The sequence below is a fragment of the Dermacentor silvarum genome, chromosome 1, assembly GCF_013339745.2.
Source record: "Dermacentor silvarum isolate Dsil-2018 chromosome 1, BIME_Dsil_1.4, whole genome shotgun sequence".
NCBI classification, from domain to species: domain Eukaryota; kingdom Metazoa; phylum Arthropoda; class Arachnida; order Ixodida; family Ixodidae; genus Dermacentor; species Dermacentor silvarum.
The window spans coordinates 119773367-119796585 of NC_051154.1; the positions used below are offsets into that span (position 1 = coordinate 119773367).

The 23219-nt window shown below is 46.9% G+C and overlaps 1 protein-coding gene across 5 annotated transcripts in view; it reads right to left on the reverse strand.

The window, feature by feature from the left end:
- LOC119435922 (calcium-transporting ATPase type 2C member 1-like) overlaps positions 1–23219 on the reverse strand; it is a 185102-nt gene that overhangs the window by 127241 nt on the left and 34642 nt on the right. For all 5 annotated transcript variants that reach the window (XR_007465291.1, XR_007465292.1, XM_049660885.1 and 2 more), the window contains exons 9-11: positions 10272–10414; positions 9046–9170; positions 1073–1170 (exon numbers count right to left, since the gene is read on the reverse strand). Coding sequence is in view for 3 of the 5 variants with exons in the window: in XM_049660885.1 (XP_049516842.1) it covers positions 1073–1170; positions 9046–9170; positions 10272–10414 (366 nt within the window). In the remaining 2 variants the exon portion in view is untranslated. The remainder of the gene's footprint in view (positions 1–1072; positions 1171–9045; positions 9171–10271; positions 10415–23219) is intronic.

Genomic DNA, 23219 nt, shown 5'->3' on the forward strand with positions numbered 1-23219 from the left:
ACTGTCTACCTTCCCACTCGTATTACTAAAACATTTGGAGCCTGTTATTTAAACTTGCAAAACGATTGTAATCAGAGTAGTTTCAAGATATTTTAAATACCATTACTTTCATCAATGCTTTTTCTGTTGACGCACTTTCTTGGCGTACACAATTGTGTACACAGCGTCTTAAAGGGTTAATGCAGTTTGCTCCAAAATAACCTGGGAGTTAAAGGGTAAATGCTATGAGAAGTCAATGAAGACAGTGCAAGAAAGGGTGCACTGAGTTATGTGCTGATATAATCTCGACCGGGTGAGGTGGGTCGTCACCGCAGGAATCAGGAGACGGCGATGAAGGCGGGCATCGTGAGGATGAAAAATAGAAAAGATTGTATTCACTTCATTAGTACATGGTTTTGACTCTATCCGAGTCTCGAGCGGTTCTGTTTACCACGGGGGCCAGGACGGCCTTAAATCCCCTCGGTGGTCCTCTCTCCGGTGGTCAAGTTGACGACCTCCTCTCCCTCGGGTCCTCCTTCTTGGTAGCTCGCCGTTTTCGTCTGCTCCGGTTGTAGAGGTGAGACGCTTTCTCGGGGATGAAGGGGATTATCTCGCCACGGGAAAAGCGCTCGGGCTTGCTTCCCACATTTAAGAAATACAGTTTCCAGGAAGATCATAACCTGCCGATGACTCCTACGGGGAATTTGTGGAAGTGTCAGTCCTCTGTTGGGCAGTCAAGTTGACGACCTCCTCCCCCTCGGGTCCTCTTCTTTGGTAGCTCGCCCTTTGCGTCTGCTCCGGTCGTAGAGGTGAGACGCTTTCTCGGGGATGAAAGAGGATTATCTCGTCCCGGGAAAGGCGCTCGGGCTAGTTTCCCACATTTGAGAGGTGCAGTTCCAAGCCGATCATAACAGTGCACAAAAACAGTGCAGTCAGTGCTAGATGAGTACAGCCCACCTTAAAAAAAAAGCGCATCTGACTAGAGCAGCTGCCAAACCATGCTGGGAGTGTAACATGACGCCCAGTGCACAGCTCTGAGTCAGCGCTGGTCAAATGTCCATACTAATGGTAATAATGAAGGCAGGTACTTTACCTCAGCTTGGTAAAGCTCTGATGTCATGATGGAGCAAACAGTCATCTCATTTTTCGTCAATGTTCCTGTCTTGTCAGAGCACACTACATTAACACAACCTGCAGGGAATAAAAGATCAGCATTTTGTACTTACTGTGCTTCCACGTAACTACGGACGAAGTGCTGTAAAATACATTCATGGACACTTAAGCTAGAAAGACATCAAAAGATATTGATAAAAAAAATTGGAACACAAAGTCACAAGTGACAAGTAAAATGCAATTCGGCTGCTTTGCCCCATAGTAGTACTTCGTATTCCCTTTGGCACATGTGAAGCTACAAAAATCCGAGGACACCTAAGCACTTATGAGTTGTGAATGTGAAAGCATTAATCGCATTTTGGAGTCCATGTCGTTCAGAGTGTAACTTGCCACAGCCAGTCGGGGAGGGTTGCAGCGTGTTGCCCGCTCGTAGAACACGCGACAGCACTCCCTGAAATGCTGTTTTCTGCAGCTGCAGGCAGGCGGCGACACAAGTTTATGCTTGCGCCATCACTACAGCAGTTCGTACCCCAATAAGCAAAGAGAAATTTGCACTTCTTTCTTAAAAACCAGGCAATTATTTAAATGTGGCAAGTGTTACAATGAACAACGTGGACTCCAAAATGTGATCCTTCTGCAAAATTTAAACAAGACCAGTGCAGCGGTAAGCGCAAAATCCAAAATGCCACCCAAGTGAGCATTTCACTTCATTGTCGCCGCAAAAGGAATGCCGAGCGCATTGCGGACACGGTAGTGGACTTTGTTACTGCGAGCGCTCCTCAATGTCAGCCCGATGTGGGGATCACAACCCAGTGCCTGAACGGCACCGCGTCGTCCAGGGCCACCTCTGTCAGTACAAGATTCGTCCGGGTCGACAAGACCAATCGAAATGATAACGCGACACCCGGACAGAGAGAATGGCAACATAAGCAGTGCGTTTTTTTGCAAATTGCGAAGATCGGGCTGATTAGCTGCCGATAGCCATGCAGCTCGTGTTGGATTACACGGCGACAAACTTTACGCCGCTTCAACAGCCGTAAATCTAACCCGCACGCTTGACCTCGGGACCAATCACATGATGAGCCACCTATATAAACATACTAGCAGCAAACCTTCCGCGACGGCTTGTGGCCCGCGCTACCACATTGGCCAGCGGAGAATTTTTGTCATGGCCACACTGCTTAGGCCATTAGGCCTAATCAGCGCTGCTTCATCGGACGTCGGCAACTAAGGTTACGGTTTGATGCCGAATCGACGCAGATTCGCAGCAGCCATGCGGCACTCGGAAAGCCGACAAACTGCCTCGCAAACAAAAGTGAGCACACAAGATGGCAACAATGTTATTCACGGTCACCATCATTGCGGCACACGGAACGGCAGTCTCTCGTCACTAACGACGTTTTTTTTTTTGTTTTTTTTATGTAGCTTTGAGAAGCTTGCCACAAAACTAGCTTTGGATTTACACAGCCGGCGTGCAAGTGCCATGACCTGGTTGCATGCATTGGCACTGACGGTGGATAAACAAGAGTGGGCCTCACGCGGACTTGCCATGACCCTGCAGATTGTATCTTTGACAGGTGGCAAATCACGCTGAACCTGACAATGAAATGGAGCGGATGGCGCCTGTTCTTTACTGTTGGCGCCGGCAACGCGAGTCACGTGATGCGCAGTCCTTTCTTCTGTCACGCAGATTGGCCTTGCGATAACCATTTGCCGTAAAGTTGAGATAGCTCTTCAGCATTTTTGGGAAAAAGCTGTAGAGCAACTTTCTATGTTATAAATAAAATATTGCTGCAAAACACATGTGCACTATTAATCTGAGAACCCCAATGGTATTCAGTACAACAGAGCCCCGTTAACTAATTCATTAATTTCAGAGGAAAGAAAGCACTTGTTCTATTCAACAGAAATTCTACAGATAAAAAATATTTTTGAGACCTTCACATACTAGAACTCAGCTGTAATCGGTGCTGGCATACTAATTTGGTGTTCTTTTTAGTAAGAGTAGACCGTACTCTATTTCTTGATTTCTATATATTTATGTTACTGATAGCTAGCTAGATCCTCTCGGTTCAACTTTGGGCTGTCCAGAGGGCCTGCGAGAGGGCGGAGGGCCACGGTCTTCCGGTCCCTGCGTGGGAGCGGCCCGGGACTGCTACAGAATCCCCCTGAACGGGGGAGTCCCAACGAGTGCCTCAGGACCTGAATAAAAGTTCTTTGTCTGTCTGTCTGGTGCTAGATTGTTGTTATGCAATGCTAGGAGACTTCAAACCATGTGCAGCACCGTATTTTCTTGGCCAAAATTTGTAAGCATTAAATTCTGTTAAATATTTTCTGATCTTGATTCGATATTTAGATTTTTTTTTCCTGATTCAATTTGGTATTCAATTCGAAATCTACTACAGTCGAATCCCATTACAACGAATGCCACTACAACGAAATTCCCGCCACAACGAAGATTTTCCGATTCCCCGTCAGCTGCCCATAGAAACTAATACAAAAAAAGTCTCTCCATAACGAAGGTGTTTTATTCGGTATTTCCGCTTCAACGAACTTTTCGCGAACGAAACTGGGACTGAATTGAAATTGGAACTGCCGAGTAGTCAAATTGGAAGGCCCTTTCAAAGCTGTGACGATCGTATGTCCGCTCGAACTAGGTTTTCGCGAATGAAATCAAGTTCTAAGTACCGATTTCCGTCACGGCAATCTATAGCCACGCGTGGTCATCACGTGCGCGCAGTTATTGTGGTGATCGCGTGCAGTCTTGCGCGCGAGACTGCATGCGATCACCACAATCACTGCCGTTTTCTGTGGTGTGTGTGTCCGGTCGAAATGACTACGCCAACGAACAAGCGTAAATTTCTCTCTCCAATGAGAAGGCACATATGATCGCCAAGACAGAAAGCGGAAGGAAAAAATTTCACAGTTTCGCCCAAAAGGCGAAGCATCGATTGCTATAGCAGATTAGTAGACAGCTTTATGAACAAAGGATCGTAGTTTTATCGCCTGTATGAACTTGTAAACATTCGCTTACTAACTAAATGACCAAGGACAGTGTCACGTGCGCACAGGTAAACATGAACACATCTCACACAATGACCGCGGAAACTCGGCGTCAACACGCTGGAATGAGAAGGCGCAGCAATAGCAGCAAGCGAATTGAGCTCTCGCCGTCTCTCGCATCAACGTGAACTAAACGTCGAAAGCACAGTGCACCGGCACTAGTTGCACTTTGCCCACACCGCAGATCGCTTTGAAGATGAGAACTCAGCGGGCGCGCACTTCGTGCACGGCGCAGATTGCTTTCAAGATACGGCGGCTACACCGCATCTGCTGTTGTCAACGTGATGCCAACGTTTCCTCGTCTGGGGAAAATGACAACCCACTAGACACACCGACTCCGGCGACTGCTTTGAAAGTAATGGATCCTTTTGACCTTATTTTTAAAGTTATCAGAGCCCACGACAATGACATTGCGATGGCTCTTTTAACGGACTCTGAAACACGCGTAACGCCTTTGCTTGCCGTCTCACAATCCAGGCTGACCGACTTCTGGAAATAAAACTTCCGGTAAACGCAAGCTTGCCAAATTTGCTGACTTTGTCATTAATATGCCATGAAATTGTGATAATTCAAACTGCTTCGTTGCGACGGTGCATGTGCCGCAAAATGAGTAAGTGGTGCGAAATGCATTCTCTCGTTTGACACTTTATTGACCGCCTTCGGTACGTCACAACTTTTGCCCCCACGCCATCGCGAAGATTTCCCGGACGATGGTTTGGGTTTCGTTTGCCGCGTTGCCGTTTGGCCACAGTCGAATCTCGTTAATTCGAACACACTTTATTCGAACTGATGCTGTGGTCCCGTCAAAGTTATGTGTATTCCAATGGGCAAAAATGCCCGGTAATTGGAATGCGAAAGCATTTGCGACGGTTAATTCGAACATACCGCGCACCGACAATGCTCTCAGCAGCGCACCAAATCACGTGGCGGCGCCTCCGACCGGCATTGCTCCGACACCACCTTAGAACAAACGCCATGCGGAGAAAAAAAAAAGAAAGATCCGCGCGGAAATTTCACTCTCTCAAATGGCAAGGTTTGCCGTTTCTGCGTCGCGCCGGAACACGCGTGTACGTGCCGACGCCAACGCTGTGGCGCAGAGGGAAGCAACGACGGAGGCCCAGTCCAGCCAACGAAACTGCCCATGTCGGCCAACGCTCGCTTCAATGGCAGAAAATGAAACTTCGAGGAGCGGGCTAAGCTGGCGCCGGAACGGCGGCGGGCGCACACGGACACAGTCGAAGGTCAGGGAGATACGAGGGAGCGCGAGGGGAGCCACAGAAGCGACGGGGTTGCCGAGGCCAAATCCGCTTCCCTGCCGCTCACCTTCGACGGTCCCCGCGCGCACCCGTCGGGCTTGTCGGCGCCGCCTGCTCCCTGAAGTTTCGTTTTCTGCCATTATCGGGAAGCGAGCGTTGGCCGCGTTGGGCAGTTCGCGGCCCTCGCTTGCTATGTGCTTGCCCGCTGCAATATTTCACTACTCGCACCGTTCATACGTCGTGCTATGGTGCACAAATGCATCAAAAATAAGTCCTTTTAATTCGATCGAATTTTCCAGCACCTTCGAGTTCGAATTATCGAGATGCGACTGTACATGCTCATTTCGCGTCAACGAAGTTCCGCTACAACGAAATTTTTTGCGTGTCCCGTGAATTTCGTTGTAGCGGGACTCGACTGTATTCGGTATTCGCACACCACTACATTTTATCCTTCCGAGGGCCGAAGACAGCGCAGGAAGATGATCCCTTTTAAAGTCGGTGCTCATTACCGACTGGTACATTACAAACGTGAAAATATTATTTCTTGTTTAAATACCATCGTTATGTCAACAGCTGCATCTCCATGCATGTGGAGAAAGTAGCAGTCTCCTTATGTTACTTGTTGTAAAAACTGCATTTCTTTTTTGTTCAGAGACAAAGACAGAGGTAAAACATTGCATGTTTAGGTTGGCATGTTGATGTTACTTCCTGAATATTCATGTCTATTTGCGGTATTCAGACCGCGCCTCACGAGAGCGTTTCATTTTTTCTGACAAGACAATGGTGAAAATTAAAAAAGCATCTATTTCTCGAAAGCTGACAGCAATAATTTTACTACACCACTTCTATACGGTACGGGATGAACATTCCTGATAAATATCATACTTACTTGTGTAAGGCCCACGCTTTGTTTTGTGGGGATCGAGGTGCCTTCCCGCGCCTCGTCCCCCAGCTCGCGCGTGGCGCTTAGCTCGATCCCTGGGAACCGCCGCCGTAACGGCAACATGGCGGACATGGCGAGCGCGCCGGACTTACTTTCCCGCGCAAACCGTGCTTCTCCCCCCCGGGATTGGGCTCGCCCCGCGAGACACGTCACCGGGACGCGCCCTGATTGGCCTCCAGCGCGGCGGCCCCCGGACACCCTCTCCACCCGAGCTCTCGTCCGCTGAGCGCTTCCTCGCCGCGGCAGAGGCTCACAGGCTCGCAACGAGGTGGTTACATGAGACCTGTGTTCTCGCGACTCCTCGTTATCGCGCTTGGTGGACCGCTACCCGGTTAGCCCTAGCGCAGCGGGCGCGCGTACTCGATCGGTCTTGCGGCAAGCCTTGGCTCGTAAGCGCCGTGACTGTAGCACTGAGCTGTACCTTGGGTGAATAAACCCGTGTTTGTTGGCGATCAGACTCCGGAGCCTTCTCTGCGCCGTGTCGGAGAGTCGACGAACCCTGCCGTAGCGCCTTTGTGTGTTGCGGAGTGGAGGAGCGTCGTGCCCTTTCCTGACCGTCGCTTGTAGGGTAAGCCTTGTGCAAACCCATCTCCACATAACTCCATCTCCACAGTTTCCGGATTTTTTTCTGGGTAGGCTTATAGCTAGGTAGGGTATAGATTGGGTAGGTAGGGTATAGCTACCCAATGGAGCCCCAACTGCATTCAGATTGTTACGCAAAATAATGTGACTGCTGGCAGTCAACTATAAACACATTTACAGTGGCCGATCAATTATTTGGACACGGACAATGCCACGAAATTTAACTAATAATTGGGGAGTCCGAAAAAACAAACTGCGATGGTAAAATTGATTTTGCTCCTCTCCAGAGCGCCAGCACAGCCGAAAATTCATTTACAAACTTTTGCTCAGTGTTGTGCTCCATTAGAATAAGTTACTTGAAGTTCATTGATTAGCCATTGCACAGCCCAATGTGCGTCGCAGGTCATCGTGAAGTGCAGATACTCCACAGACGGCCTTAACAAGGTAAATATACCTGGTAGCGAAGCTTCCATAGAAGCCCATACGTTCAAAACATGGCGGTTCATCGATGGTGTCCGACGAGGGAACACTACCGGCGGAAGCAAAAATAATGCGACGCCATATCCGCTAAAAACAGAAGTGACGTCATTTCGTTTTCAAAGGCACGAAATTAGTTTTGGTGGCCTGCCATTAGAGCTGTATATTCAAATGCCCCACCATTCGACTGGCAGCGGCGTTTCTAGCTTTCAGCGCAGAAAGCGATGCAGGAAACAGTCAGCCGTACAGGTGTCAAAACGGCACCCTTTTGCAGAATATACTTTCTTTGGAGGCCGAGGAAAGCTTTAGGTGTAGAGTGCTTGTCCTATCATCCGACGCCAAACCCGTCGGCCAGCGCAGCCGCACGAAAAAAACTAAAGTAAACAATTACTTGACGGTCGTAACCCACTACTTTTGACTCAACAGGTGAAGAAACAATGAAACTACTCATGTCACCAAATTCGGACAAATGTTGAAAAGCAAAACAACACGTGTGAGGGGGGTGTATTGTAATAGCTGAACTTTACGAGCGCGCCTTTCTGCACTCTTTAAAAGATGCATTGCATTGCAAGTGATAGCAGGGTCAACGCCTCCCTCTTACAATGGGCGCTGAATAATGGTTTTTATTGAGAATGATAAAACAGAGTTGTCTTCTCTTTTGTCATCACGCGTATTATTAGGAATCTTATTTTCGTTGACTGAATCTAACGATGTCTCGCTTTGATTAAAAAAAGGCTTATTTCTTTCCCAATGTTCGTTCCCTCCAAACACACTCACGCTTCAATCACTGCTCCCATAACCACCCTTGCTGATGTCGGTGACAGTATGTTCTGAACCACTTTATGCCCGAAGCTTCGCGACCTATTTGGATCGGCCTTGGCCTTAACTCCGCGACACTGTCAGTTCAGGCTGTCTTAGTTTGCTGCTTTATTAGCTGTATGCCCACACGCGAGCTTACACTGTTTCGTCCAGTAAGTGCACACACAAACTTAGTGGCATTTGCAGAAGTTTCCAGCAGATGGCTCGCGGAGTCCCACTTCTCGCACGTGGCCTTCAGTCTATACTATGCACGTTATGCTAATAAACGATTGCAGATTAAGTCTACTCGTACAAACATTGCAAGGGCGAGCTTCCTGGTGGGTGCTGTGGCTAATCGCACCCAGCGGCTTGGCCTAAAAAGCGCCACCATTGCGCTTCGTAGGAGTCGGCGACCACAGTTGCAGCTTGGTAGGTTTGATGCCAAGTGTGGCATTCAGTGCAATACAGCCATCGTCGGCATTACAACTAATGCCACCTAGCAGCGGCTTGTGGAAATTAACCAGCACTCGGGTATGCACGTAAAGTTTAGTGAAACTTCTTTTCCAAATTTTCACAGTTCCAAAGTGGGGGTGCGGGCCTTACATCAGGGCGGTCTTTACACAAGTGAATACAGTATTTTACATAAGAACTTATAAGTTGAATTTGAAAACAATCGAAAGGAATGTGCAATATATTGTTCAGGGGTCTCTGGAGATATACGTAGGGGTCAAGCTTTTTCAATTTGACATTGCTAGAAAACCTTTTTAAACTACAATTAATGCAACCTTTGTTCTTTTGCTTCAACACAGACACAGCACAAAACAAGTTTCCCACCTAAAGTTTCTACGGTTGGCAGTTTCTTGATGATGGCCTTACGCTTTGCCATGCGCATCACTCCAAGGGCAAGGGTGACTGTGACCACAATAGGCAGACCTTCAGGGATAGCTGCCACTGCAAGGCTTCAAAGAGAAAGATGAAGACACATATTGTTTTTGGTTGCACAAAAGCAGTCATACTGATCTGAGCAATAGGCGGGAGCATAGTGAGGTGTTCTGAAAGAATGTTCATGGACTTACAGTCAAGCGCACCTAGAAGGAATGTTGACAGTGACGGTGGTTCCCCCTTCCTTGATAGTAGTGTAGTGATGCTAAACATGCATTGTGCAATAGCTGTGCATATTGTTAGAGAGTCTCATTCCAGTACAAACGTCAAGTTAGATAAGTGAAACTTGCATGGAAACATTACCATGCATAGTGCTAAACACTCCTACCCCAACAGAAATGCCCAGTACACGCAATGTGGGTAGAAAAGCAGATGCACATCACTCAAGTTTGACATTGAAAACACATTAAAAGCTGGACAGCAATTAGGAGCTTTACTTTTTTAGCTGGTAATATCAATGAGAAAGCTGTTGGATCCTTGTGCTCTCACCTAAAAAGAATGGACGCTAACCCCTGTATACCTTCCTAACGAGAGCTCCCTAATCATTGCCATAATGCCCTCTGGACTGTAGTAAAGATGCAGAAGCCCCCATTCAAAAGCACTGCAGAAGCAGCAGTATGCTAGCTTTGAATATGCACACAACAGTTTACTGGCAGGGTGCTCTCTGTCCCAAAGTAATGGTCTATACTACAGTCGAACAAACAGCAAGATTTCTATAAGGTGGTAAAAAAGTGCCTGAGAGTGATGCCTTCTACGCAAGCTGGAAATACCAAGATTTTTGCTCAGTACCTATACTTTTAGTGAAGTTTGCAGATATCACGTAGTCACCAAAAGGCACATAAATTGCCATAAAAAAAGATGGTGAAATGCCAGAAAGAAAATTACTGCTTTTGCAAAAATTTTAGTGAATGGATTTTTGTGAATTACTCACTGAGAATTAAAAGTACTCTTGCAGCTGATGTCCTGCCAAGCCACACTTTGCTTTGCAAGAGTTCAACTATGGCTTGATAAATAACAATGCACACTGTCAAAACTTTACTTCATGCTGACATGACCATTATGGCACACAGAGGAATTAACTAAATAGCAAATAGCAACTATCGCAACTTGCAACTGACCTGACACCAATGTTGAACATTTCAAGCAGGGGCCTGCCCTGGATCCAGCCCAGAAGCATGATGAGACCGATAATACCGAATGAATATAATGACAGCTGTTTGCCTAAGCTGTCCATACTCCTTTGTAGAGGTGTTTTGGGTGCCTGACAACAAAAAGAATAAATAAAATACATTGCCAATGAAGCACAATGCCTGCAATGCTAGCGTATAAATATACTGCCATATTTATTTGAATCTAGGCCAGCCTCAATTTTAGGCAGGCTTCCAAAATTTGGAAGGTCAGAAAAATAAAAAATGAACTTCACTTGAATGTAAGCAGAATGAAAAAAGGCATTTGACAGCGAAAAGAATCACGATGTTGCATTTTGGAATGCTCACATTATCAGATTGGCCAAAATTTCATCCTATGTTGCCGTGACCCAGTTCACTACCAGGCCAAGTGAAGTAGACATTGCAAGGGCATGTCGAAGTAGACAGGCGTCTGAAGTTGTTCTGAGCAATGCCTCGATCATTTACAACCTCTTTTGCCTCCGACTGCATCATCTCAGTCTTTACAGACATTACCGCTTCTGTTCATAGCCTCACAAAATCAGCAACATCATTTTCCACCTCGTAGCATCGACCTTCTTACAGACAGCAGTGTCTGGCAGTTGCGGCCAAACACTCTCCTTGAATCTAAGCCAAAACCCGACTTTTGTTCATTATATTTTTTTAAGAAGTATTAGCCTACAGTCGAGTAAATCTAGTAATATGATGTGAAAGATTGGAATTTTTTTTCAGTGGCCATCAATAAACAAATAAAAAATTTATAAATGCTCGGAAGAATATACTGTGTCATTGAAACATCTTATACCATGCAGCATTTGAGTGGAGTCAGTATTTAAAATTTCAATTGGTAACATATGTTATTGATTTGTATTGCGCCACATAATCCCCAATGACTCAACTGCACTGCCAGGAGATGACAGCTTCATTTATGGGGGTCTTCCCCAACCCGTAGCACGTATAATCACCGCTACGTAGGGTTCGGGCGAATAAGACAACAAGCGAGTCAACTCAACAACGTTTATTGCTGTGGACAATAAAACACACTTGCAGAGGGAAGTCCGCTCTGTATAATAAGTAATAAAATAGGCTTGCCTCATTGCGTGTGGTAGTCACGCAAACGAGGTCACTCACAGGTTGCAGCGGGTATATCCGTATGGGCAGGTAGGTGTAGCGAGGTCAGAGAGGCCCGGGGGTCTTTTGGTCGCGCCCTTTAATACCTTTTTACCTTATTGCGAGGGGAATGTCCTCCTCGCCCGCCGGACACTTTCCTTCTTCCCGTGCGGGCACGCATGTCGCGAGAGGCGAGCGAGAACCGGGAGAGGGCAAAGTGCATCTCTCCCAAGTCCGCCCGGCTACCGCCAAGTGCACTACGTGCGCAAGCGATGGCGAGCGCCAGCGGGAGAGGGTGGCAGCGTGTGCTCCCCACACATTGTATTCATTCTGTGGAGTCTTAGGGTCTCAGAGGAGTACCGACCACTGCGGGTTTGGGCTTAGTGAGCCACAGGGCAGCGTCAGCCGCCACCTCTAGCGCGCGCTCAGGCCGCAAAGGGGCTACCGAGCACTAGGCACGCAAGAACACAGTATTGCCTGAAGTCCCTAGATATTTTTTACTTTTTTTTTGTAAATAGCTACAAGCTTTGAAGCACCGCCGATGAATCTCGTTTGCACGCTGCTGCGAGCAAACTTCAGGGCAGGCTTATTACGCATTATGGTGAGCAGTGTTTCTGTGTGCTTTTTTTTTTTTTGTCTTTTCCTTGTGCAAAGGATTTTTTACGGTTGGCGCGACCGCAGCTAGAAACGTGGCAGGCGTCGTATTGCGCGACCGGCGACCGCAATACAACACTGCAGGCGTCGCCGTAACAATGAGTCAAGAAAGGACGCCATCGGTAAGTACGGTTCACAATTACGGTGAAAATTTTCACGTTCAGCCTCAACAGTGCAGTACCAAGTTGCTTTTGGCTTCGTATTTGACTGTCTGGCCCCATGCCTGAAACTTATATTTGACTCATACGGTGCAGCAGCAGCCTTTGACGGTCGGATGCTATCTAATCTACGCGCATACGCTGTTTCGGGGGGTTACAAAGAACATGGCAGCCGACGCCGGCTGCGTATGAGAGGGGGGTCGGGAGAGGAGGTAGATGTCGCTATTTAAAAAAGAGCAGAAAATCGAAGGACTTTAGCATTGCCATGAGCTAGTGGAAACCGTTTATTGCCTCCGGCGGCACCCAACACGGCAGAAACACCCGGTCCCTGGGCGGCGCAAGAACCAAAGGGCTCCTGCACTAAGGAAGAAATACAGACAGGGGCAGCGCTAGCACATCGCTGCGAAAGCAATGGCTCCAGATGGGACACACCGCTGGGAAAAGTCGCCGCGGCTATGCTGCTTGCTCTTGTGATAGCCAATGGGCCAATGCACGAGAGCTTGGGCAATCTCCTTCGGCTTGGGCCTCCGATAAGTACGACCACGCGCAACCACTAGGCACCGCTCTTCGGCTTAGCATCTGGAGAGGATAAACACAATGTACACGCTCATCGTACCGGCAAAGGCACTGTACCAGAGCTCAAGTCCAAGACACAAAAGGGGCCGACGGATGAGAGGAAAGCGTGTACAAACCAAGTGCTGGTCCCTAAGAGAAAGAGACCCGCACTCCATCGTGAGCAGCCAACAGCGGCTATCCCACGATACAAGCACCCCCACCGCAAAATATCGCGAGTGGAGCGCCACTGCCGACAACCGTCGCGAGTGGAACGGGGACAGGCGTAGGGACGGCAGAACAGGTGAATGCCCACGCAATGGCGTCGATGCATACCTCAACACCACAATTCTGTGAACTGAATCTGAATCCATGCCTTTCACTCATGCAAAGTTGTACGAGACAACTCAACCGATGCCAATTACACCCATGATAAGCGACCTCAACATCAACATTCCCATGCACTTTCTCATGGGAAGGAAACCTGTCCTGGTAGACCAGGACAGGTTTCCAAACCCATGTGCCATCTGCCAATAACCGCCCCGTTTTTATTGCACCTCAGAATGACTTCACGGGTCAGAGACAATGAAGAATAATTTAGGTGGTGCCAGCCCATTGTTAATCAGTCAATCCCAGTTGACTCACACACTTCTATGTGTGCATATGCCTTATATAAACTTGTGTTTTCTTCTCCCAATTCGAGGCTTCTGTTACTCTGCCTATCCCCTTTAGTGGTGAAGCACAACACACCGCCACATTATGACTTAAAACACCCTCGTCAGGTACGCTCTTGCGACTCTGCAATAATGTCTATACCATGCCTTCCACAGAGGAAAGCCTTATGAAATGCTCTGGGTGACGGTGAGCAACTATGGAAGACAGTATACAGCAGAAAGCAACAAGAACTAAAGAAGATACAACTTGTAAAGCGAGAAATTTTTCACATTCTACGCTGCATTAGACGGAAGGACATGGCTGCACATTGAGACCTGTGATGTAGGGAAGTACCAGTTCACTTAATAGTAAAAATTTCGCGCATCTATGCACTTGCTGGCCAGGCTTTCAGGCAGTCTACATAAATACTGAGTGTGCCATTATACAACTCATCTCCTTCAAGATGTAAAGCATCTCATGCACACTCAACCGAACACATTAAAAAAGGAATTCTAACTAGGAGTTACTACCCAACCACCATACAACAAAAGCATGATCATTTACTATTTTTGCACTACAGTGTAGACCACTCATAACATAAGTTGCCAGAGTCACGAATATCCGCACTATAAGCGGTTCCAAAACAAAGATTTTCAAGGCCTGCACATATGCAAAACATGTAGACCAAGCAACTGCGCATATCCGAGAATCGAAGTGTGCAACTGGGAGTTTTGCATCCGTTAAATTAAAGGTTAATGTTTAAGTACCCGCGGTGTTCGCATGAAGCAGACAAAGTAACAGTAACTTTTAAAAAAAGAGAGAGAGAGAAGAAAAAAGAAAGCCTGACGGCGACCAAAATTTCAGGTGCAGTACGGTGTCTCATGCGATTTCTCGAACTGATCGGCATATATTGATCGGCATCGGCATATTGTCGAAAACATGGCGACCGCAGACCAAGTTGCCGCCATTCGAGTGTTGCCCGGACCCTCACTTTCGTTATCAAGGTGGTTTCTCCGCTATCCATGTGCCGTACAGCCATTGCAACGCATTTCGTTGACTCGGCACCAAACTACAACTTTAGTCGCCAACGAGGCGCGCTGGTTAAGTGGGGGTGTCGGGTGGCATACCGGAACGGGAAGCTCACCCTTGATATGTTCGTACCCGTAGACGATTACATAGAGATTACTCATGCGATCACACGCACGGGCTGAACTGAGAGCAATGCATATGAAGTGGAGTTTGGTTCGTTGGGCGATCAACCGCGTCAACTCCTACGAATGCCTACCAAGTTTCTATGTGCGCACAATGGTATGAACAGTGGAATTTCACAAGTGCACATAAAGCCTAATAGCTATACGCGCAATACCTGCACTTCACGACGCGCATCGTGATGGGTGCACAGAAACTGAAGCCGTGTCCAGTGCAAAGCGCACCGCTGATAAGCAGCCAAGCAAAAGGCTTCTTCGTCGCCTAAGCAACCACCGCGCGCCCCCGCATCGCGCTGCCGTCGCTTTATATTTCATTATTTCGTTTCGCATCTCATACTCCTCCTCTGCATCGCCGACACTGCTCTCATCTCCCCATCGGCAAATGCATCTCATGGAGAAGCGGGCTCGCTACCGCGCTTGTCAGCGGGATTTTCCCACGGAAGCCGCGTGATAACCAGTATTTCGTCTCACGTGGCTGCACTGCAAGCAGTAGGCGTATACATGGAAATGGAGTTCTATGGGAGGGTAAACGGGAGTCAGAAAAGGCTGCGATGAAGCCAGTTCCACTATAAACTACAGTGGAATCTCGATGATACGATCACGGCTAATACGAATTTTCGGATGATACGAATTTTTCTGTGGTCCCGGCCGAGCCCCATTACTTTGCAACGTGCTAGAGAACGGTTGTTACGAATCTATTTTCGACCCGCATCGGTCGATACGAATAAACGCCGCCCCACCGACGGCCGCGAAAGAGAACAGCGCACAGTGACGCGCTTTCTCCTTTTCTCTTTTGGTGCGGAGGTGCGCACGCGGCACCGGACAGCGCGGCGGCAGCGACTGGACGCGAAGAGTTTGATGCGGTGGCGCTTTTCTTGCTTTTGCGCTTTTCGTGGGGAAGTGCGGTCTATCGCTTCAACGGAAACTGAGCGGCGTAACCACAGCACATACAAAGGTCAGAGCCGTGTGGAGATCGCTTTCAAGATAGGGTTCGTGTGACAACCCTGACAGCCGGCACAGGCGCAAAGTAAAAGAACGCATTTCTTGGCAGAGTAGAAGCCCCCCCCCCCCTCCCTCCTGTGCTGCCTTCCCGCTTTGCTCCTTTCGCCTGGGAGATTGCGTCGCCAGTTACCCTTGCGCCCGGTTGCAAGATACGCATTTGGTGCCCCACAGCACAGCTCCCTTTGAAACATTCATGCCTATTGGTTGCAATGTATTGATAATATGAATGAGGTACGATTCTCTATATTTTCTGTCTCGCGCAGAACAAAAATTTGACTGTAGTATGTAGAGATTAAGTTCACCAAAGTTATGACCTGATTGGTTGAAATGCTCGGCGACGGCTTTGGGATGCTTTTTAGCTGTGTCCGCGCGATGTCCGTTTAGCCTGATGTTCCTTGATTGTCCCGTTTCACCGATATATTGCTTCTTACAGAAGGAACACTCAAGCATATAAATTACATCGGAGCTAGTGCAAGTAAATAAAGCTAGTTTTCACTTCGTGTGTGTAGCCATTTGCAGTACTTTTAATTTTAAGGTCACTTTGAAGGTGCTTGCAGGTTTTGCACCTGGGGCGAGAACATGCTTTTATAACGAGGGAATGATCTTGGCTGACTTTTGAATGCACTAACATGTCTTTAAAGTTTCTGTTGCGGCGATAGATAACCCTTGGTACATCCGGGAACGCTTTTCTAAGACGCTCGTTACTTGGTAATATTGGGTGGTATTTTCGTAGGATGTTGTTTATGTTTGGGAGGGCGTTAGAATATTATGTTATAAAGGCTGGTGGTCTATCAGATTTTGGTATGGCTTGCTTCTGAGCTAATGCCGACTGCCTCTCTAATCTTGATGCGGCGTCATAAGCCTGGTCGAGAGGAATTTGTGGATGGCTTCATTTCGCTAGCGTTACTTTAAGGTGGATATAATCGTTGTCGTCGCTACAGATTCTTCTTATTCATTTCGCTTGCCCGACAAAAATTCCTCGCTTGCAATGCCGCGGGTGATGACTGGTGCAAACTAAATACTGCTGGCTATCCGTAGGCTTCCAGTAAAGTGTTGTTCTCAGTTTTCCATTTTCTACGTAAACCGTCGTGTCGAGGAAGTTGATCTGTCTAGGAGAGTGGTGAGCAGTAAACTTAATACTCGGGTGAAAGCGGTTGAAATGGCTAATTAGGTCGGTTAGCGCATTTGTGCAGTGTTCCCATATTATGAATATGTCATCAATGTAACACAAGTAGGTGTGGGGTTTTAGAGGGTATGATTTTATCAGGTTTGCTTCAAGCAGTCCCATGAAAATGTTGGCATACGTGGGAGCGAATGGTGTTCCCATGCTTGTGCCGAAAGTTTGTAGGTAGTGAATAGAATCGAATTCGAAATAGTTGAGCGTAAGAACTAACTCTAGAAGTGACAGGTAAACTTCGGGAGCGTGCGCTTGAGGATTAATTGCGAGGGACTTCGACACGGCTTCCCAATTCCTTCCCGCATGGGTATGTTAGTATAAAGGGCATAAACATCTAAAGTTACTAGAATAGCATGGCCAGAGAGAATTTGGTTAGCGTTAATCAAGTCGATAATTCGAAGGAAGTGGGGCGTATCTTGAACAAATGATGGTAGGGTGGTTGGGATGTTTGACAGATGGTGATTAAAGAATTTAGATAGTGACTCGGTGGGTGTGTTGTTATTTGATACTATAGGCCTGCCTGGGATTTCTGCTGTAAATATTTCTTCTACGGGAACAGTATGTATTTTAGGAAGGAGACAAAAGCGGCCAGCTTCTTTGTTATTGGGCATCATGAAGCGATATTCAGACTGGGTGATTAGTTCCTGGGACAGCAGCTGCGCTATTGCACTTTAGACAAGGTTGCTGTAAACCGATGTTGGGTTAGAGTCGAGTTTTCTGCAATGGGCGTGGTTGCTCAGTTGTTTGAAGGCTTCTTTTTTGTACTTTTCTATTGGCCAGATTACGATACTGCCGCCTTTGTCTGCTGGTTTTATTACAATATCCTTTCTTTCCGCGAGTTCTTTAAGAATTTTGTGTTCAGCGGTGGTCAAATTTTTGCGCTTGCGCACTTTTTTGTGCGCCCGAACACCATTTTTGCGCCGCTACTTTTATTCTTCCTGTCAGACACGATAGTTCACTGACCTTCGGCGGAGCAGACACCCCCCCTTATCCAGACCCCTTCCATGCAAAGAAGAACCTGCCATGACACGTCAAGCTGCTAACACACGGAGCTGCCTCAAACTCCTCCACGGACTATCAGTAGTGCATTATATTTATTTTCAATTCTGCCCCCTCGCCGCTAACACACTCTCGCTCGTTACTTCACCCATCCGCCTTACCTTCTCTTCTCTTTAGAAGAACCCTACCTATATATACTGTGCCAAAGAGAGCATATGTCGCCTTGAAGAAGATAAGTCCAGTTGTCGAAACGTTGGTACCTGCTCTCACCTTTTTCTCGTGTACTAAGATGTATTAGCTGCTGTAAAAAAAAGCTGAAATGTACTAAAATACTGCATGCAAGTACAGAATCCCCGAATTAGACTAATATCCATGGGGGGGGAGCAACGTTAATAGAACCAGCTCAGTTTCACAGCTCTGCTGAAAACATGGGCTCCGTGGCAGTCGCGAGAACTAACGGCGCTGCGATCGAGTCGCGCTACCACTAGCGCTTCCGGTTGAGCGCTTTTGCTGCGGCTGCGTCCCGCGTGGTTGTTATGATGCTGCACATTTTCGTTCGCAGATTTGAGTGCTCGCGCTGATCTGCGGAGGAGTGAAGCCTGCCTTATGTCGAAGCATGCGATATACTGACGTGTTTTGCACCGGGTTGAACAAATGGCTACAGTCGTCAGCTAAGTGCTACTTTTAATGCATAAACATTCTTTGGCGAGTATCACAGGTTCATCAAGCAAAAAGTGTAATGCCTTGTCATCATCATTATCAGCCTATATTTATGTCCACTGTAGGACGAAGGCCTCTCCCTGTGATCTCCAATTACTTCTGTCTTGCGCTAGCTGGTTCCAACTTGTGCCTGCAAATGCCTTGTATCTGCACAAAAATGCATACCTTGCAAACTTAAAATGTTTAACCATTATAATATAAATGTAGATGATTGGCAGCTTTATGAGAGATAAGGAACAATTAAAAAATTTATCAGAGGGAATACCCATAGGGATACAAAGGGCTCCATAGAAAATGCATGGGGAAGCTTATAGTAGGGGTCAGCCAAATGAAATTTGGGGGTGGGAAAACTCAAATTTGGACGGGGGCCAACTTGGGGGTGGGTCAGCGCGCAATATGACCATAATTTTCTCCAAGGAAGTACATAGCTTATACAGGATGTCCCGACTATCATGCACCAAGACTTAAAAAATATGCAAATACCACGTAGCTGGGCAGAACCAAAGTAAATGTTGTGTGCCGTCGCTTAGAGATACTCAGATTATTTTGTGCATTCCGCCTAAATACATAATTAGTCTTGATTATTCAACTTCTCAAATATTATTGGATTAAATGTGCAAATCAGAAAATTGTAAAGCAGCATGAAAAACTCCTGATACAGCTTTCTGTTGCTCAATACGTGCTACATAAAAGTGTTCTTCCAAGCGTGAAAGAAGCCCGCGAATATACGCAAACTGCCTCAAGCGGCCAGTCGCGACAATTTTGCATGTCATCGCGGGCTTCTTTAACGCTCGGAAAAACATTTAATTGATTGATTAATTAATTGAGACTAATGTATTTAGGAGGAATGGAAAAAAATATTCTGAGTATCTCCAAGCGACGGCAAACAACATAACCTTGGTTCTGTCCAGCACTGTGGCATTTGCTTATTTTCAAATATTGGTGCATTATAGTTGGGACACCCTGTATAGGATGTAAGGGAACTCTCCATTTGCCGAATAAACAATAATGTTTAAAGCTTTTTCGCGCTATCTGGTAGTTTTCTATTTATTTGCTTCATCCCTCATTAGCTATCCTGCTTTTATCCCCCTCCCACATAATGGATTATGAACGGCCTGATGTGGTGGGCACATCCAGTCACAATTTATGTCGGAGTTGTTTCGAAGTATAGCATAGCCGTTGAAATCAAAGCGTTCACATCGCCCTTAGGGTTCGTTCTGCACTTGCGAAACTGTCATTTATACTCAAAAGCATGAACTTTAATTATGAATGCAGTATAGCTTTTCAGTGGAGCAAAAATCGACAGTCACTTTAGCATACGCCAAAGAGGGTGAAGGCGAAAGCCTGCGCGCTTAAGAGACATTCATTAAAATACTTGAAATTCTCCTTCGAATGCGTTGTTAGTTGTTTTTCCAACCAAAGGTCGCCAGTTCGAGTGCCTTAATTGACACTAATTAACGTCGCCTTAACTAACACCAAAGGTTGTGGGTGCGACTCATTAAAGGTCGTGGGTTTGAGTACCTTAATTAACTCTATATTAGTTAACTGCGCCTTAATTACCTTGTCTTATTGCCAAAGGTGGCGGGTGCGACTCCCACATAAGTTTGAGGGTTAAACTCCCACCGAAGGTCGCGCGTTAGAGGGTCTGAATTAACTCTATCTTAATTAACACAATGACAATGGTGACCCGCGCACCATCATAATTGTTGCGTGATCATTGCTTACTGATAGAAGACGACGACGGTGACCTGCACACCATCACAATTGTTGCTTGAGCGTTTGTATATAGTACGACACGATTGGCGGTGTATTAAGTGAATTACAGTAAAATCTCAATATAACGAACTTCAGGGCACCGCGGTAAATGGTTCGTTATTCTGAAAAGTCATTATAGCGAAAGTCCCGAAATTAAACATTCCGCCCATTAACTTAGCAGGTCATAAGTTGTCACCATGTGAGCTATCCACGAAGACATTGCTGTTGGCTCTCAGCCCGCGCTGTTGCTATTTCCCATAGTCAGTCAGTCATAAAACTTTATTCTCGGTACTGGGAGTGATGGGTTCTGCGACCCCACCAGATGGCCCTCAGTCAGTGCTGAAGGCGACCTCTCGAGCTCACGTTGTGACCCGGACTTGTACTTCCGGATCAGAGCTGGCCAGCAGGGTCTCCCACTTTTGCGAGCCTACAAGCTTCTGGAGTTCTTCAGGTGGGGGGTCTGCGGGGCAGTTGCAAAAGATGTGTTCCATTGTGGCTATCTGACCACATTTCGAGCAATCGGGTTTGAATTCGTCTGGGTTGATGTAGTGCATTCGGACCGGGTTTGGAAGAGTATTGGTTTGGAGTTCTCTCCATTTAACCTCTTGAGCTTTGGTAAGGCTTTTGTGAGGTGGCGCTAGCGTTTGTCTAGCTAACTTAAAGTACTGGGTGATTTCCTGGTAACTGATGAGACCTTCCTTTGTGCGTTCCAGGCTCGAGTCGTTGCGCACGGCTCGGCCGATAGATCCTCGAGCCATACTGTGAGCTGCCTCGTTCCCAGGGTTGCCAGAGTGAGCCGGTACCCAGATCAGTTCCGCGTCCCCCCGGTTTTCGGGGTAGTTTTGAAGGATTTTGAGAGAGGTTTTTGAGATTCTTCCTCTCGAGTAATTATTAATGGCAGTTTTGGAATCACTTATAACTGTTTCAATTTTGGGGTTAGTTAAAGCTAGTGCTATGGCCGCTTCCTCCGCAACGTTGGAGTGTTTGACTCTGACTGTAGCTATTGATATCGGTTCTCCGTTTGCCGCGAAGATCGCTATCGCGAAGGCGTTGGCATTGCCGGGGTATGCCGCCGCATCAACATACGCCACGTCCTGCCTTCCCCCGTATTTCTTTGCTAGAGTTTTGGCTCTAGATATTCTCCTACCCTCGTGGTAGGAAGGATGCATGTTCTTTGGTAGAGGTTTGATAGTTATGGTGTTTCTGATCTTTGGGGGGAGTTTCTGCACGTCCTCCACCAAGGGTTCAGCGTTTTTACCTATAGACTTTAGTATTTCTCTGCCGGCTGTCGTTCGGGTTAGTCTGAGCTCTTGTGCCCTCCGGTGGGCCTCGACAAGCTCGTCCAAGGTGTTGTGTATTCCTAGCTGTAATAGTTTATCGGTAGGCGTGTTGATTGGGAGCCCGATGGCTGCTTTATAAGCTTGCCTAATTAGTCCGTCAATCGCTTGTGTTTTCCTCTGCGTTAATTCCAGGTACGGGAGCGCATATGTAATTTTGCTGATTACAAAGGCTTGGACTAGTTTGCATAGGTCCTGCTCTTTTACCCCTGTTCGCTTGTTGGCTATTCTCCTAATGAGCCTGATAGTTTGCGTTGTGGCATGTCTTAATTTTTCTATGGTGATGTGATTACTGCGGTTTTCTTGTACATACATGCCTAGGATTCGTAGAGTGCTTACTCTTTTGACCGGTTCTCCTTGTACAAGGATTTTGAGATCCGGGATGGGGTAGTCAGTTGCTTTTTTGCCTCTTGGGATGTCACGCTTGACCAGTAACTCGGATTTAGGTTGTGAGCAGCTAAGGCCCAAGGTTTCTACATGGGGTTCTATTAGCCCCGAGAACGACCTACAGGGGCGCTGCGAGCGCTGCTCGCGTGACGTCAGGGCACGGACTTGCGCCTGTCGTCTGCAGCCGTTCGGGCATGTTCGGGCGCCTGCTGCAGTGTTTCCGTTTGTTCGCTGTCGTTCGCTGTCGTTCCCTGTGCTTGCATACTTATGACGGTCACCCCAAATACATTTTTACAACGTCTTCATTCGCGCCAACTTATTCAAAGAGCTTATTTTTTAGACAACAATTTCTTTCTCAAGGGCAACGCTGCAATGCCAGCCGAAGGAGTTCAGACCAGCCCATTGCGCGTTTTTCATGCGCGGATCTAGACATTGCAGATTGAGGGACTAATGAAAAAGCATAATTAGCACGTGACTAATGAAAGCATAAATGCAAGAACATATCACATAAGAATCCAGTTAGGATACCATACCTGCAGTGGTGCAACGAGCATGTCACTGTCTGCTACATATGACTGCTACATTTACCTTAATTTTAACCCATTAAAACGTGTTTATGACGAGTAGCGCATGGTATAATATCTCATTTTTCCTTTCTTAAACGCCCGACAATAACACGAGGACCTGACACTGCAGTTTAGATTCAATCAGCACCACTTGTTTCTTTACCTGCTTCTCAAAATTAGGCCGTTCTTCATCGATTAATGTTAATTTGCGGTGATTTGAAGTAAAGGTAATTGAGGCTTACAGCTATTTGGAGAATACGCAAAAGAATGTTCCAATATTTATTCACGGTTCCGTCCTACACGTTCAACTCACTTGTGCAATTTACTGCCGCTTGTTTCTTGAGAAATAGACATCACGAATCTGTTTGGCGAACTGACACAGGCTGCTCGGCCCAAATTTGTTATTGAAATATGCCTTTTGGACCGTATGGCTGCAGCTACAAAGAAGCCGAAGCCTCATTCATTAGCAGTATGGGGCTTATTGAAGATATCATTATTCTCCTGTGGAGGTCAAAAATCAAGTGAATTCATTTGAGGCTTGTGGTGTCTTCTCTATGAGGCGGGAATGTGAGGTTCTCTTTTATGTACTCACGAAGCAAATAGTTCACAGTTTGTGTAGTT